Genomic DNA, 16,391 nt, shown 5'->3' with positions numbered 1-16,391 from the left:
CACACACTTTGTACTTCAGTGAATGAGGACAAACCCCGGGGCTGGAATAGAAAGACACCAGAGCCCCGGCAGGGAGGTGAGGCTGGCATCTGTGACAGGATCATCCAGAGACTCTGGACTTTGTTTTAAGGAGGCTGAAAGCTGGCTGAGAAAGACAATTCAGAAACATCCAGGGAGGGCTCCAGAGTCAGCCGCCAGTCCTGTCTCCATTATTTCTTCCCTGTGCTAAGCAAGTGGTCAGCTTTTGCAGGGTCTCTTTTTTTATCTAAAGGACAGAATACAGTTAGCGCCCACCTCTAGGGCTTCAGTGAGGATGAGGAGAAGGAGGTCACATTAAAAGTACTTGTTCGGTGTATAGCAAGTCCCAGCAAAGTTAGTCATTAGCATCTTCTGCTCTGTCTGTGTCCATCTTAGTAGTTCCAGCCTTCAGCTCTGCATATTCAGTGCCTGTCACAATACCAAGCACATAGGAGACAATCTTGAAATAGTGGATAGATGGGTGGGTAGGTAGGTGGATGGGTGGGTGGGTGGAAGGGTGGATGGGTGGATTGGTGGATGGGTGGATTGGTGGGTGGGTGGATTGGTGGGTTAGATGGGTGGATGGATGAGTGAATGGATAGGTTAGTTGGGTGGATGGGTGGATGGATGGGTGGGTTAGATAGGTGGATGGGTGGTTGGGTGGGTAGGTGTTGAATGGATAAATCAGTCAGTGGATGTTCTGAAGATGAAGAAGAATGGCAAAATTGAGTTGACCTTGAGTGATTTGAGCTCCTTTAATTTCCCTCGGTTCTTTCTAACATAAGGACATCCTCTTTATTCCCTTTACTGCAGGCTTGATAGGCGCTCCCAAACGAGAGACGTGGCTGCAGCTGCGTGCCGAGCTGGAGGCCCTGACTGACCTCTGGCTCACCCACTCCCTGAAGGCCCTCAACCTCATCAACTCTCGGCAAGTAGCCACCCCTCATCCATGCATAGTGGTGACATCTCCATTCCCTCACTTGGCAGGACACATGGAGAGGGACTTCCCAACTCTGAGTTGCATGTTTTCCCAGTGTGGGCTAGAGCTTAACTCTTCAAGGCCCAGTGGACACCTGCTGTGAGTAGCTAAGACCTCTTGCCCCTACTGGGCAAGTAGCCTTCCAGTTTCAGAACTTTCAAAAGATTGGAATGGACCCCTGTGTTGTCATGTGGAGCCCAGTCCTCGCCTGTCCACACAGTCCCATACTTGTTCTGTGTCACATGACCTGAAGCCTTGTAGTTAATGAGCTTGCAGTTCTTGCAATAATCCTTGCTTCTAAGGAGGGAAGGAAGCTGGGGCACACCTTTAATCCCAGCACTCAGGAAGCAGAGGCAGGCAGGTGTCTGTGAGTTCCAGGTCAGTCTGGTCTACAAAGCCAGTTCTAGACCAGAGCTACACAGTGAGATCCTGCCTCAAAAACACATAAAGGAATGAATAAGGAAGGAGCCTCCCCACTGCATGCCAAGGCTCGGCAGCCTCAGGCCAGAAGCAGCTACGTTGTCCCCGGTCATCACCCCGCCTGAAGGCCGCCCAGCCAGATCATACAGAACCCTAGATCTCACAGACACCTCCCCCCAAGATCCTGCAGACACCACCCCCAGATTCTGCTCTAACTCACCCATGACACCAGGAATGGCCTGGTTGTGCCTTTGGGTCTGACACAAAGTTGCCTTTGTCCCCAGACCCAACTGTGTCAATGTGTTGGTCACCACCACGCAACTGATCCCTGCACTGGCCAAGGTCCTGCTGTATGGCCTGGGCTCCGTGTTCCCCATTGAGAACATCTACAGTGCCACCAAAACAGGTAGGAGGGGCTGGGATTGGGACATGGAAGGAACCCTCACCCAGAGCCCATAGGACTCTGACCTCAAACAACACTTACAGGCGGCATGGACCTCTGGCCTCCACAGCACCCAAATGGGCAAGTGCACCAATGCATGCCCTCCTGAACATACATGCATACACCACACACACGTACACAAAATCTAGTTAGCTGAGATGGTTCATTTTTATTTATTTTTAAATTGCATTCTTTTATCTCGTGTGATGTATGTGTGTGTTGTATGTACACATGTATGTGTGCTTGGACATGCACATGCCTGTATATGCAGAGGATAGAGAACATCGGGGAGCCTTTCTATCACTTTTCCTCTTAACTCCATTTTAAGACAGATTGTCTCCCCGAACCTGGGCCTGGGCTTATTTGTTTATTTATTTAGGCTGTGCTGGCAGCCAGCAGCCCTGGCTATCCTGTAAGCACACACATATGTGTGCATGCGTGTGTGCGTGCATATGTGTGTGTGTGTGTGTGTGTGTGCCCTCACTCACACTCAAGTGCATGCATGTGTGTATTGGACCATGCCTGGTTTGTTACATAGGTGCTGGGATCTGAACTCAGGTCCTTATACTTACACAGCAAGTATTCTTACCAGCGAAGTCATTTCCCTTCTTTTTAATTTTTCATTGTGGCCACACAATAGTATAATTATTTTCTGTGGTTCTTGGAATTGAACCCAGGGCCTTGCTCACTCTAGGCAAAAGTTCTACCACTGAGCTACATCCCCAGTCCTAGTTTTACCTTTGTATTTTGAGATAGGGGCTCACTAAGTTGACTGCTCTGGCCTTGAACCCACTATTACCCAGGGCCGACTTTAAATTTGGGTTTCTTCTGCCGCAGCCTTTCAAGTAGCTGGAATGGCAAGCCTGTACCACCACACTTGGAGACAGTGTTTTTACCACTGTGCAGTTTGGGTTCGGGTTTGCAATACTAGGAACTGAACTCGGGACAGCAAGTCCTTTGTTAGTGTACATTGCCAAGGTCCAAATGGCAGAACCATAGACAGGGGCCTGCCTTCCACCCTGCGCTGGCTCTTCCTGAGACAAGCTGCTGGAGTTGGCCACCTTCCTGTGAGGCTAATGGCAGTGCTGAGCTTGCTGTGGGATGGATGACAGGGTGGCGGTGGCTGCCCTGGATAGAGGCCACCTACACTGTTCCACCCCTTGTGGGAACTCTGAGCTCAGATCTCCTTCCTTCCTCTCCACTCCTCGCAGGCAAAGAGAGCTGCTTCGAGAGAATCATGCAGAGATTTGGCCGCAAAGCTGTCTACATTGTGATAGGTGACGGAGTGGAAGAAGAACAAGGAGCCAAGAAGGTACCTGAGCTCCTGGGCGGCATGCCTACAGCACCACCACCACCCTTCCCCCCGCTCCACCCCGCCCCACCCCCACTCCCTTGTCCCAGGCTCTGCTCGCCAGGGCTGCTCACATTTGCAGATCCAGGAGCATCCTGAGTAATTTCCTTCCACAAATCCCCCTTATGGTGCTGGCCACTGCCCCTGGCATCCTGGCCCAGTTCTGAGCCCCAGGGACACCGTGGACCAACAGGGCTAGTGCACGTGCGGGCATTTTATTTCACACTCAGGGGCGGCAGGTTCCAAGAATGCATCCCGGCTAATAAAGGCGGCATTAGGCTAATGAAAAAGACAATCCCACATCTGTGATCTCAGCCTCCAGCAGAGCACAGGGGCCTTTTGGAAAAGAAACAGCTGCCCGGACCCTGGATCTGGCCCTGTCAACAGCACCCCAGAGAGCTGCCACCCCCACCCCAAGGCCAGGCAAACTCCGAGTTAATGTCATAAAGCTAATTCAGGGACCTGCCCCCCCCACACACACACACTCCCATTTAACATATCCCAAGGAAATGTAAATGTGTTTAGGGGTCCCTAGGGAGAAAAAGAAGAACCAAGACCCCAGGAGGCCACCTGCTCTTCCCTCCGTGACAGAATGACATCAGTCCTTATACCCTCCCACCTCAGCAAGGTTCCCTAGCCTAGGGCCTACAGCTGCCAAATTATTCTTCCAATTATCCTCGTCCCCTCATGTCATAGAACAGTGGCCTATGATGCTCCAGCCAGTGTGAGGGCTGTGTTAGCCGAGCAAGCGAGTGTCTACTGTATGCTACCCAGCACTCAGCCAGCACACAGACTGGGGACCAGGAAAAGCAGCAATTCATGGCAGGGGTGGCAGAGCTTAGGAGGAAATGAAATAGAGGATGAAAACGGGGGTTAGTGAGGTGAGGGGGAAATTACAGGCCGGCTCAAGTAGCAGTCAAGGCAGGCCTCACTGAGACGTGAACAAAGACAGGACAGCGAGTGGCAGGGAGAAAGGAAGTGAGCTGAAGCTCTGCAGCCTGGAGTTAGCGAGCGGACCAGGGTGCTGCCACAGGGGGTCAAGACAGAGAGGCTGCAGGGAGATCAGGGAGCGGCCCAGATGCCAGAAGGGCTGCAGGCATTATGGGGGGAAAACGGTCTTTTCAAAGTGTATCTGTGTAACTTTAAATTCACCACACAGGTCTGGGGAGTCAGCCTGGCTGATAAAGGGGTGGTCCCTGCTGCGTGAATTTGAGGACCTGAGTTCAGGTCCACTGTACCTGGGGGGAAAGGAGGATCCCAGGCTAGCTGAGCTCTGGATTCAGTGAGAGACCCTGTCTCAAAATAGATAGATAGATAGATAGATAGATAGATAGATAGATAGATAGATAGATAGATCAGGTTGGAAAGCAATAGAGAAAGACAGTTGACATCCTTCACTGGCCCAAGGATACCCTTCCTGGACCGCCAGCAGAGCAGGAAACTTTCACTCATCCTCCAAGACCTGATACAAACCTACACCATGCTCTGGGCCACCCCAGCCCTCTTACTGCCACCCAGAAGCTTCCTCCCTCTGCTTCATGCAAGATGTTTTGCTAACACCTGCCTGAGAACTCTGCTGTGCCCTGAGAGGTTGGGCCTCACTGGGGATGCTGGGCACATAGGGGCTCACTAATGTGCTCTGGGACCCTCCAGGCTGGCTGGGCAACTTGTCTGAACCTGTGTAACGGATGCTTTCTGTCTTAGCACAACATGCCTTTCTGGAGGATATCGTGCCATGCTGACCTGGAGGCCCTGAGGCACGCCCTGGAACTGGAGTATCTATAGCAGTGAGGGTTGCAGCCACCACCTGCCACCCAACACCCAGGCCCCGTCGACTCACTCCATGAGAGCCCTAGACACCAGAACCTGGGTAGGGGTCCTACACCCAGGGGACACATCCCACAGCCACCTCAGAAGTGTCCTCTTCCCTTGGGGACAGTCAGGCTGTTTTGTGAAACCCAGAGACCCAAATGAGGGAGTGTCGGCTCGGGAGGGCACGGGGGCAGCTCATCTTGTTTTCTTTTTTTAATTTATGGACTGATCTCATTATCACATTACATGCTTGTCCCTGGGCTGTGGTTTCTTGGCTGTTAGTCTGGTTTAGGGTTCTATACTGTCTGTGGGGTGGTTCCCAGTTCTGTGCTTCAGGGACAATCTTTCTCTGGACGTTGGTGAGGGAGGCAATGTGGGCTGTGGGGATGCCTCTTGCTGAGTTTTCATTTTCCAAGCCCCTCCCTAATGCCATGTGGACAGTGTGCGTGCCTTATGCCGCCATCTTATTTTGTAGGAAAAGGGGGACCCTGGGAAGGAAGAGGTACTTTGTGATGATGGATAAAGGCATTAAATAAAACCACGTTTACATTTGAAGTTGGAAGATTGTGGTGACTTTTACCCATTGTTTAGAATTCCACATGTTGGCATTTTCAAGTTGCAAATAATAAAACCCAGTTTGAACTTGAACTGGTTCCCGTGAAGTGGGGGAGGGGGCCTCAGCCACAGCACACAGTGCCTGCATCTCGTTGACCAAATCTGAGCCATGTAATGTCCATGAAGCTGGACTTAGGGATGTTGACATTAAAACAAAACACACAGCTCTCAGCTCAAAGAGCATAAGAGACAGTTTGCTCTGCAGCCAAATAAGAGTGGCCACGGCCCAGGGGAACATAGAAGGTTACTCCAAATTCCATTTCCCAACACGGTGACAGTTTCATGCAGTCTCATAACAACAGAACAAAGAAAGTCATAAATTCAGACATCTTAAAAATTACACTGGTGGGAGCATCAGGTGGACAGTTGTGGAAGAGCTAGGTACAGCAGAGCTGGGAATAGCGACCTCTGCTGCCGGCCTCGGGTGCTGTCTGATGATATGCTTAGCTTTCCGGTTGGTAGAAGCCAGGGATCTGTTAATACATCCCATAAGGTTTCAACTGTTGGTCTCAAGGATGTTAGGTCAGACACAGTTGGGTGAGCAAGAAATGGCTGTTTGGGAGGTAAGGAGATCCCAAGGCAAATCGTTACTACGCTCTGGGCCTGCAATACTCCAACCTCTCCACTGTTCAAGGAAGTTCTAAACTTCCTTTAATGAACGCTCCCAATCAGATATTACTTCTTTCCAGGAACTAGAGTTCTCCTGGCTGGATTTGCTCATGAACAGATAGCTGAGGGGTTTGTCCCCCAAAGGAAAGCAAACAGAAATGGTGAGCTATTACCAAGCAAACTGGGGGGAAAGCGACGAGCCGCCAAATGCGCTCCAATAATGCCAATGTCCATCTATTCAGTCATGGGACTTAGCTTTGAAGAGGACAGGAAATGGGTTAATGAGCCAGTGTAAGGGACAGGAAGAGCATCAGAGAGGCGCTGAGGACACTGTGAGCATGTCACTGTGCAGGCCCAAGTCCATCTGACTGACACTAGGCAAAGACACACGGCCTCCTCCAAGAAGGAAAATCCAGGGTCCCTGGAGCCATACTGAAGGAGATGATTGTGTCATGGGAGCCTCAGAGCTAGAAGATCGGCCACCAGAAGGCTTCAGCGAGTGTGAGAGATACTTCCTGGTTAGTCTCTACATTGCGTTAAAGAATATTTCAGTAGACAAAGGAAGGCACGTACAACAGTGGTCCTGTAGAATCACATGCCAAGTATCATAGCATCAGCTGTCAACTTGACACAAATCTGAAGTCACCTGGGAAGGAAGAACCTCAGGGGAAGAATTGTCCAGATCAGAATGGCCTGTGAGCATGTCTGCAAGGCATTTTCTTAATTGCTAATTGATGTAGAAGGGCCCAACCCATGGTGTTAGGTACCAATCCCTAGGCAGGTGGGCCTGGACTATATAAGGCAGGTAGCTGAGCAAGCCAAGGAGAGTAAGCCAGTAAGCTGAGTTCCTCCACAGACTCCACTTCAATTCCTGCCTCTAGGCTTCTGCCTTGACGTCTCTCAATGATGGACTGTGACCTGGAAGTATAAGCCAAATAAACCCTTTCTTTCCTTAAGTTGCTCTCAGTGTTTTACACAGCAGCAGAAAGCAAACTAGGACATCATCATAGCCATGTGATGGTAATCACCTAACAGTAGACGTCCCAGAGTGTCCTGGAGATGGGTGGGTGGGTGATCAGAGAGGGTCATGGTCGTTGGACAAGCGTATGAATGGATGGCTAAGTAGCTGGGTCAGGAGTGGGTACATGTTCAAGTGAATGGATACTTGAGCAATTGGAAGACGGAAGATGGATGGATGGATGGGTACCTATGTTCAGTAATGAGGGGGGTGGCTGGAGAGATCCTGGGTGCATAGATGAACAGAAGGCTGGGTGGAGAGTGGATGAGTGGTTTTTTGGTGAAATGAATGAACAATTGTTTGGGTTAATGGCTAAAAATAATGAGTAGATAATGGGGTGGGGAATGAATGATTAAAAAGTATCTTTGGAAGGTATGTTGGTTACTTTTCTCATTACCATGACAAAACGCATGACAAAAACAACCTAAGGAAAGGAAGGTGTTTTTTTTGTTCACAGGTGGAAGGTACAGTCCATTGTAGAGGGGAAGGCTTGGCAGTAGGAGATGAGAGTGGCTGGTCACACTGCAGTCACAGTCAGGAAGCAGAGAGAGATGAAAGCTGGTGCTCAGCTCACTTTCTCCTTTTCATGGAGTTTAGACCCCCATCCTGTCGCATAGTACCGTCCATATTTATGGTGATTCTTCTGTCTCAGTGAGGGTTTCTATTGCTGTAATAAAACTCCATGACCTTTTAAGGTCACTTGGGGAGGAAAGGATTTATTCCAGCTTACAACTCTCAGGTCTCCATCACTGAGGGAAATCAGAGAAGGAAGTCAAGGCAGGAGCCCAGAAGCAGGAAATCAAGGCAGGAGCCCAGAAGCAGGAAGTCAAGGCAGGAGCCCAGAAGCAGGAAGTCAAGGCAGGAGCCCAGAAGCAGGAACTGAAGCAGAAGTCATGGAGCAACTCTGCTTACTGGCTTCCTTCTAGTGGTTTACTCAGCCTGCCTTCTTATAGCACCCTAGCACCTGGAACCACCAGTTTAGGGTGCTAAAATGGTGTGGCACCACCCACAGTGAGCTTGAGCCTCCCACATCAATCAAGAAAACATACCACAGGCTTGCCCACAGGCCAGTCTGTGGGGGGATTTTCTCAATTGAAGCTCCCTCTTCTCGAACAACTCTAGCTTGTGTCAGGATGACAAAACAAAACAAAACAAAAAAACAAAACAAAACAATAACAACAACAAAAAAAAACCCTAACCAGGACAAACCTAATCTATGACTAATGGCTGATGGGTTGCTGAGAGCAACGCCATGATCGCTGGGTATATACGGATGTAAGATGGCTCATGGGTCATACATCACACAGACAGGAAGCTAAATGGCAGCAGAGTGTAAGAAGGTGCACAGGCAGCAATGTGGAGTGGAGTGTGTGACGTTCAGACAGACACAAGGACAGTGCAGATAGAATCCCTAACATCTTACTGTCTTGTCCATTTCTCAACACTCTGCCAGCCTGGGTTTCCCCAGGATGAGTGGAAGGGTCTGATTGGCTGAACTGGCTTCCAATAGGGGTGGATAAAGACAAGAGCCAAACCACCCTGGGACTCCCAACCACTCTGGGACTCCACATCACGCACACTCAGGGACACCCCCCCCCCGTACCAACGACCTCACACCCTTCTTGCACTTGAACCACATGCAATTGTGACCTAGTGTCCTTTCTGCTGCCACCACACCTACGCTGAGGGAACTTCTGCTTAGAGTTGAGCATGGAGCACACTCGCATGTATTTTTCTTTTGTCTTTCATTAGAAAAACTCTGAGGGGACCGGAGAGATAGCATGGCAGTTACGAGTGAGTGCTTACTGCTCTTCCAGAGAACCTAAGTTTGGTTCCCAACACCCATACTGGGCAGCCCACAGCTGCCTATAACTCCAGCTCCATGGGATCCGACACCCTTCACGGCCACCTGCACATGCATGGCAGGCACTCTGTACAGACGATCACATCCACATACATAAATATAAAGAAATATTTTAAATTTTAAAAAGAAGCATAGCCAGGTGGTGATGCATACCTTTAATCCCAGCACTCAGGAGACAGAGGCAGGCAGATTTCTGAATTCGAGATCAACCTGGTTTACAGAGCGAATTCCAGGACACTCAGGGCAATACAGAGAAACCCTGTCTCAAAACAACAAGAAAGAAAGAAAGAAAGAAAGAAAGAAAGAAAGAAAGAAAGAAAGAAAGAGAAAGAAAGAAAGAAAGAAAGAAAGAAAGAAAGAAAGAAAGAAAGAAAGAAAGAAAGAAAGAAAGAAAGAAAAAGAAAGTTAAATTTTAGCAATACATACAGGGAAAGCAATACATATAGGGAAGAAGATGCTGCTTGTCTGTTGGGACGGCTCCTGTCAAGCTGGGCTGACAGAGGCTAACAGTCTGCAGTTCTAATGCAAGCATTGGAGTTTGAAGTCTGGTTGACTGGAGGCGGCTGTGGACATGGTGGTATCTTTCTTATCTCTGTGTATGTCAGAGACTGTGGTGCAGAAAGGACCCTTAGGAATGTTTGGGAGGAAGAGGTGGCTGGGTAGCTGGGTGGGTGGATTGATGGATGGGGTGGGTGGGCAGTTAGTTATGTGGATGGATGGATGGATGGATGGATGGATGGATGGATGGACGGACGGATGGATGGATGTGTAGATATAGTTATGGGTGGATTGATGGATGGGTAGCTAGGTGAGTGGTAGACAGACGGATGTGTGGATGACAGATAGATGAAAGGTAGATGAATATAGGTGAGTAGACGAGGCCTGATTAGGCCCCTGTGAAAAGACCAGCTGATGGGATCCTATGCATGGCCTCTTGAAAGAGACAACAATGTTTGTTCACAGAGAGAAGGGCCCCAGTACTTGTCCTGGTGTAAACTTCTGAAATCTTCTTGTTGGTTGACATTTGGTTTATTTCAGGGTACTTATTTATCATTTTTATTTTTGAGACAGGATATCACTATATAACCCTGGTTGTGCTGCAACTCTCTATGTAGACAGAGCTGATCTCAAACTCACAGAGATCTGCCTATCTCTACCTCCCTAGAGCTGGGACCAAGAGTGTGCTACCATGCCCAGCTTAAATTTTATTCTTAAAATAGGGTTTCACCATGTAGCCCAGACTGGTCTTAAACTCCTGGCAATCCTCCAGCCTCAGCCTCCAAAGAGCTGGGATCACAGACATGTGCCACCATTCCTGGCTCAAGAGATTTTAATTTTAGTACAAGACATGTCTCTGATTTCTCAAAATCAGAGGCTACTGTCCTTGCCAGTCTAGGGTGACAGGCCAGAAGCAAGCATTGGGGTCACATGCTGCAGACAGCACAGAATTGAGGGTCTGTGGACTGGTTGGTCACAATTAAGTAGGTGACATCTGAGCTCAGACAGAAGGACAGAGGCCAGAGAAATTCTCTTTTTTAAATACCATATTAAAATTTACTTTATGTGCATTGGTGTGAAGGTGTCAGATCCCCTGGAACTGGAGCTACAGACAGTTGTGAGCTGCCATGTGGGTGCTGGGAGTTGAACCTTCGGTCCTCTGGGAAAACAGCCAGTGCTCCCAACTATTGAGCCATCTCTCCAGCCCCAGAGAAATCATTCTAAGGAAGGAAATGAAGGCAGGAACATCTAGGGGGTAGGACAGAGGAACCTTAAGGAAGTGCTGGGGGCTAAAACTAAAGCAGAGAGACACATGGAACCCAGGTGGCCTTGGGTTGGGAACTTTATTTTAAATCTCTTGAAAAGCCCTGCGAGGTTGTAGGCAGGACCCCATGTGGTCTGACTGATGCTTTCCACACACCGGGTTTGAAGGGGATGTAGGTGGCCTGGTCACAGGGCTCCTTCCTGGATTTCACATTCTGTTATTAGGTTTTTCTTTTTATGAGCAACATAAACTTTATGGCACAGATCTCAAATCTCACCATCATGGTGTATTTGAGATGATTCCACTGAGGTAGTTACGTCACACAGATCAAAACAGAACAGAGTCCAAAAGGCCTGCCTGTTCCTGCCACCTAGGCTGCATGTCCCCACTGTGCTGGTTTCTGTCTCTGGCCTGGTCTATACGGGCTCATATGGAATGTCCTCTTGGGGCCCAGCTTCCTTTGTGTGGAATGTTCAGCAGTACAAACACGTGGTAGCTTGGACCCATAGTACATTCTGACAAAAACGCAGCCTTGAATTTGAGGTCTGGGCCTGCTAAGTATGCTGGCACATGTCTGTAACCCAGGAAACAGGGGCAGGAGGAGCATGAGTTCAAGGCCAGCCAGGATTACTTATCAAGATCTTGTTTAAAAAAAATTAGAAAGACAACAGGTAAATAGATGATAAATTTATAGGTTAATTGATGGCCAATAGATAATATATAGTAGATAGATATAGATGGGTAATTAAATTTATTGGTTGATTGATGACTAATAGATAATAGATGGATAGATAGGTGATAGATAGAGAGATAGATAGATAGATGATACATGATAGTAGGTAATTGAGAGAAAATTAAACCTATAGATTGATTGATAACAGATAATAGATTGATAGATAGCTAGATAAAGAATCATTAGACCTCTTTCCACAAGGCAGTCAGCACCAGTGGCGCTATGCTCACCAGAGACCACCAGGGGGCAATGTGACCACAAGCTAGCCAAGCTGTGGGACCAGAGGCTAGCAGTAGAATAAATTTACTCTTGACAGGATTTTGCAGAGCCATGGAACAGCAGTCACTGTCACGCCCAAGAGTTAATAGAAAGGCACTTTGTTGGTGGCCTTCTCTCAGATTCAGACACACACAAACGCTCTCATTTTCCACAGTAAAATTGTTGTCATAGTTTAGATTGTTTGGGGGAATTGTGTTTTTTATCTTTATTTGGAGGGTTTGTTTGGATTTTGGTTCCTTGAGACTTGCCAGGTAGCAGAGGCTGGCTTTGTATTCCTGACCCTCCTGCCTCCACCTTCCAAGTGTTACCTGCACACCCCTGCACCTGGTGGCATTTATGTATAGGCAGTAGCTCGTTCTAGGATGGTGACAAGTCGGTTTTGCTCAGAAACTGATTTAAACATCAACATTATACCAGGGACAGTGGCACATGCCTGTCATGTGCTTAAGCTACAAACTGAGTCCCTGTCTCAAGATTGGGACAAAAAAAATTAAACTAAAATTCAACATTACATCTGTGGCTAGAAATGGGCACCGAGTTTCTTCCGACTGAAGGCTAAGTGTTCTATTTGCTGTGAGTGGAAACGGGTGTGCGGGAGAGAAGGAGGGAGAGGGAGAGAGAGGGAGAGAGGGAGAGGGAGAGAGGGAGGGGGGGAGAGAGGGGAGAGAGAGAGAGCAGGAGAGGGAGGAAGAGAGACAGGAAGAAGGGGAGGGGAGAGGGAGAAGGAGAGAGGGGTAGAGAGACAGGAAGAGAGGAAGAGAGAGGGAGAGGGGGGAAAGAGAGAGGAAGACGGAGGGAGGAGAGGAGGAAAGGGGGAGAGAGAGAGAAAAGAGGAAGAGAGAGCAAGAGAAAGGGAAAGAGAAGGAAAGAGACGGGGGAGAGAGGGAGAGAGAGAGACAAAAGACAGAGGAAGACAGGGGAGAGAGGGAGGGAGAGACAAGAGACAGAGGAAGAGAGGGAAAGAGGGGGAGAGGAAGGGAGAGACAGAGGGGAAGAGGTAAGTAAAGAGGGAGAGAGAGAATATTGACCTGTGAGCTGTGGTGATACCTTGCTTGTACAAATAAAGCCTGTCTGAGGGTCAGAGGATGGAGCTTGCCACTAGCTAACCATAGAGGTCTGGAGGTCTGTACAGACAGACAGGAAGTGAGGTGGCTGGGCAGAAACAGAATATAAGCAGGGAGAAACAGGCTATTGCTCTCTTGTCTGCTGAGACGCTAAGGAGGTAAGGTGTGACGGTGATTTGCTCCTTCTCTCTGACCTCTCAGCATTTTCCTCTATGTCTGACTCCAGGTTTCTATTACTTAGACCACTTAAGAATTCCATTTACAGTGAACAGCAGCTGTCCAGCCTGAGTTGGGGGCACTGCATGGGAGTCTAGCCTGGACCACCTTCCAGCTGTGAGGTCATGGGCTGGCCATAGCACCAGAGCCTCAGTCTCCTTCTTGTGAATTTAAAGTCCTTTAATTTTATTTGCCATGACTTGTTTAAAACCATTGTCTCCCAAATGGGCTATGACATTGATTCAACGGTAAGGATGGAAATGACAGCATGTGTGGCCCAGTTGGTGGGGTTGGTGGAACTTGTTTGGAAGGTTGGGAGACCATTAAGAAGTGGAGCCTCCCGGGAGGAAGGGGACACTAGAGGCGGCCCTTAAGCTTCACTTCCTGTCTGCTCTCTGCTTCCTGGATACAACACAACCAGCCAACTCACATTCCTGAAGCTGCATTCTTTTTGTTTTGTTTCGTTTTTGTTTTTTTGAGACAGGGTTTCTCTGTGTAGCTTTGTAGACCAGGCTGGCCTCGAACTCACAGAGATCTGCCTGCCTTTGCCTCCTGAGTGCTGGGACTAAAGGTGAGCGCCACCACTGCCCGTATGATGCCGAATTCTTCACCACCCAATGGATTACACCCGTGAGCCCAAATGAGTTGTGTACCCCCCCCCCTGCCTCCCCCGTCACTTCCTGTCAGGTGTTCAGTCACAGGAAGACATGGCTTGCTGACATAGCTTTTATTATGCACATGATAATGGACTGTGTCATTCTTCTTCCCTCTTTTCTTCAGAGTTGTGGGGCTCTGTGTTGCTTAGGCTGACTTGAACCCCTGAGCTCAAGCAACCCTACTGCCTCAGTATTGTCTGAGGCATAGGAGCGGACCAGACCAGGAGAAGGCTGGGGAAATGCAGGCAGAGGGAGGCGGCAAGAAAGAACGTGCCAGGCTTTCTCTGGTCAGATAAGGCCATGTAGAAATACACAGATTAGTAGTTAGGGGTTAATAATTAAGAGAAAAATACACAGATTAGTAGTTAGGGGTTAATAATTAAGAGAGAGCTAGCCAGTAAGAAGTCCTAGCCATCGTCCAACAGGTTATAATAGACGCCTCTGTATGTTCATTTGGAGCTAAATGGCTGTGGGACCAGGCTGGAAATTAACTCCAGCTACACATCACCCAATTTTAGAGCTGAAGAAACTGAGGCTTGAGAGTTGAAGTCTCTCACCCACAGTCAGAACCAGAGCTGGCTTTGCCCCAAGATCCACCATTGCCTCAAGCTGTCATTCCTCTCCAGGTGGGATGGAATGGTCAAGAGCTCAGCTCTGTGACCAGCACACAGTAGGTGCTTAACAAATGTTAAGAGGTTTGTAATTGCAGCTCTTCCCTAGCTGTGCCAAGTGACCAGTAAGCTAAGGGCTAAGGTAGTGTGGGTTCCTGCAGCCCCAGATACTGGTGTAGCAAGGGAAGAGCTGCATGGCTGCACACTGGTTCACAGAACACATAAACCCCATTATTCTACCACCCCCCCTTTTTTTTCTTTCAAAATTTGGCCCTTAAAAATCAAAAACTTCAAACCAGAGATGATTAAAGGCATACGCCTTTAATCCCAGCACTCAGGAGGCAGAGGTAGATCTCTATGAGTTCGAAACCAGCCTGGTCTACAAGAGCTAGTTCCAGGACAGCCTCCAAAGCCACAGAGAAACCCTGCCTCGAAACCCCCCCCCCAAAAAAAAGGAACAAGGTTTGTGGCCACTTCTGTGCATTCAGACCCTTTATGACCTTCCTCATTCTCAGATTCAGAGTTGGGCACCCGAAAAACACTTGACCAGGGGCCTGGTATGTAGCTCCAATAGGTAGCCTGTGTGAGACACAGGTCCACGCCACTCCAAGGTCACAAGAAGCCTGGAAGCTGTGTTTGGACCTGCAGTGTCCCCACCTACCTGCCACACTCACACTGGCCATCTGGGCTGCAACTGTGACTCCACTGAGACCAGAGGGGACAGACTGTGTGACAACTGTCCACATGACAGCACACTTCCCCAGTAAAAGGAATGAGGACATTCTGCACCTGTCCTTGAAATCCTAATTGAAACCAGGTGACAAAAGGTGTGTCACACATGCCACTGTGTATTCCGAGGGATAGAAGTCTGTACTGTGTAAGTGCTGGACACCGAGGGACACTTGAGGAAACTGGACAGCAGGGTGGCTGGAAGGGTCTTTACATGGACCCTCTCAAATCTGTAAGCAGGAGTCACATGACTGCATTTGGCAGTTGAATAAATGATAAAAATCAAGATTCACATCATGTATTTATTCACTCTTTTATTTGAGACAGGGTCCCATGTAATTCAGGCTGGTCTCGAACTCATTACCTAGCCAAGGATGACTTTGAAGTTTTGATTCTCCTGCCTCCTCCTCCCAAGTGCTGGGATTGCAGCCATGTGCATTCCCAGTTTAATGAAGTGCTGGGTGCCTTGTGCATACTAGCCTTCCAATTGAGCCCCAGTCCAAGACCTAAATTTCGCATTTGGAAAAAAAAAAAAAAAAAAAAAAACCACCATTTTTCTACCCATGAGTAGGCAAGTCAGTCTTTTCCTCTGTGGAAGGCTTGGGGTTGGGGAGTGAGGGGCAAAGAAGAGGAGGGCCCAGAAGCTGCAGAGGGTGCCCCTCAACAACACCTGAGGACAGGAGGGAAGTGTCAACCCTCCCCCTCAGAACTCACACCCCACTGGGACACATACCCGAGTATATATACCTACATGCATGCATATGTCCACACATGTGCCCTAGGCCAGAAATATGGGTAACTCCTACCCAGAAAACCATGGGAAACAAGATGGACCTTCTGACCTAGAGCCAAAGGCTGATGGACCAATTGCTTCCAAGGTGTCATTAGCACTGGCCATGCACTCAGAGCCTGGTGGCTCAACCCGCTGCCTTGGCCTCAGGAAGACTGCAGCTACCCTGACTAGTACCTGCCCAGACCACCCCTGTAGGGTGTCCAGGACCTTGGGGGACCTTCTTCTTGTGTTTGGACATTCAAACCTGACGAAGCCACACCCTGACCCCTACGATCATGATCAAACCATTTCGACAAAACAGCTTAATTTAAAAAGAAAAAAGAAGGTGAAGAATCTGAAAAACTTGGGACATTGAGAAGAGAGAACCCAAAAGGTTGTAACCGCGAGAGACCACTGGCTCAGTCACGAAGAAACACCATC

General features: G+C 48.8%; 1 protein-coding gene across 3 annotated transcripts in view; it reads left to right on the top strand.

Moving 5' to 3' along the window:
- The window catches only part of Eya2 (EYA transcriptional coactivator and phosphatase 2), a 100,978-nt gene extending 95,983 nt beyond the window's left edge, over positions 1 to 4,995 (top strand). For all 3 annotated transcript variants that reach the window (XM_035446924.1, XM_035446926.1, XM_035446925.1), the window contains 4 exons: positions 832 to 946; positions 1,702 to 1,823; positions 3,071 to 3,171; positions 4,915 to 4,995. In XM_035446924.1, the coding sequence (XP_035302815.1) occupies positions 832 to 946; positions 1,702 to 1,823; positions 3,071 to 3,171; positions 4,915 to 4,995 (419 nt within the window). The remainder of the gene's footprint in view (positions 1 to 831; positions 947 to 1,701; positions 1,824 to 3,070; positions 3,172 to 4,914) is intronic.
- The last annotated feature ends 11,396 nt before the right edge of the window (positions 4,996 to 16,391 follow it).

This window comes from Cricetulus griseus, chromosome 6, assembly GCF_003668045.3.
Source record: "Cricetulus griseus strain 17A/GY chromosome 6, alternate assembly CriGri-PICRH-1.0, whole genome shotgun sequence".
Lineage (NCBI taxonomy): Eukaryota > Metazoa > Chordata > Mammalia > Rodentia > Cricetidae > Cricetulus > Cricetulus griseus.
The sequence above is the reverse complement of the archived record's forward strand: the minus strand, read 5'-3'. Positions and strand labels throughout refer to the sequence as shown.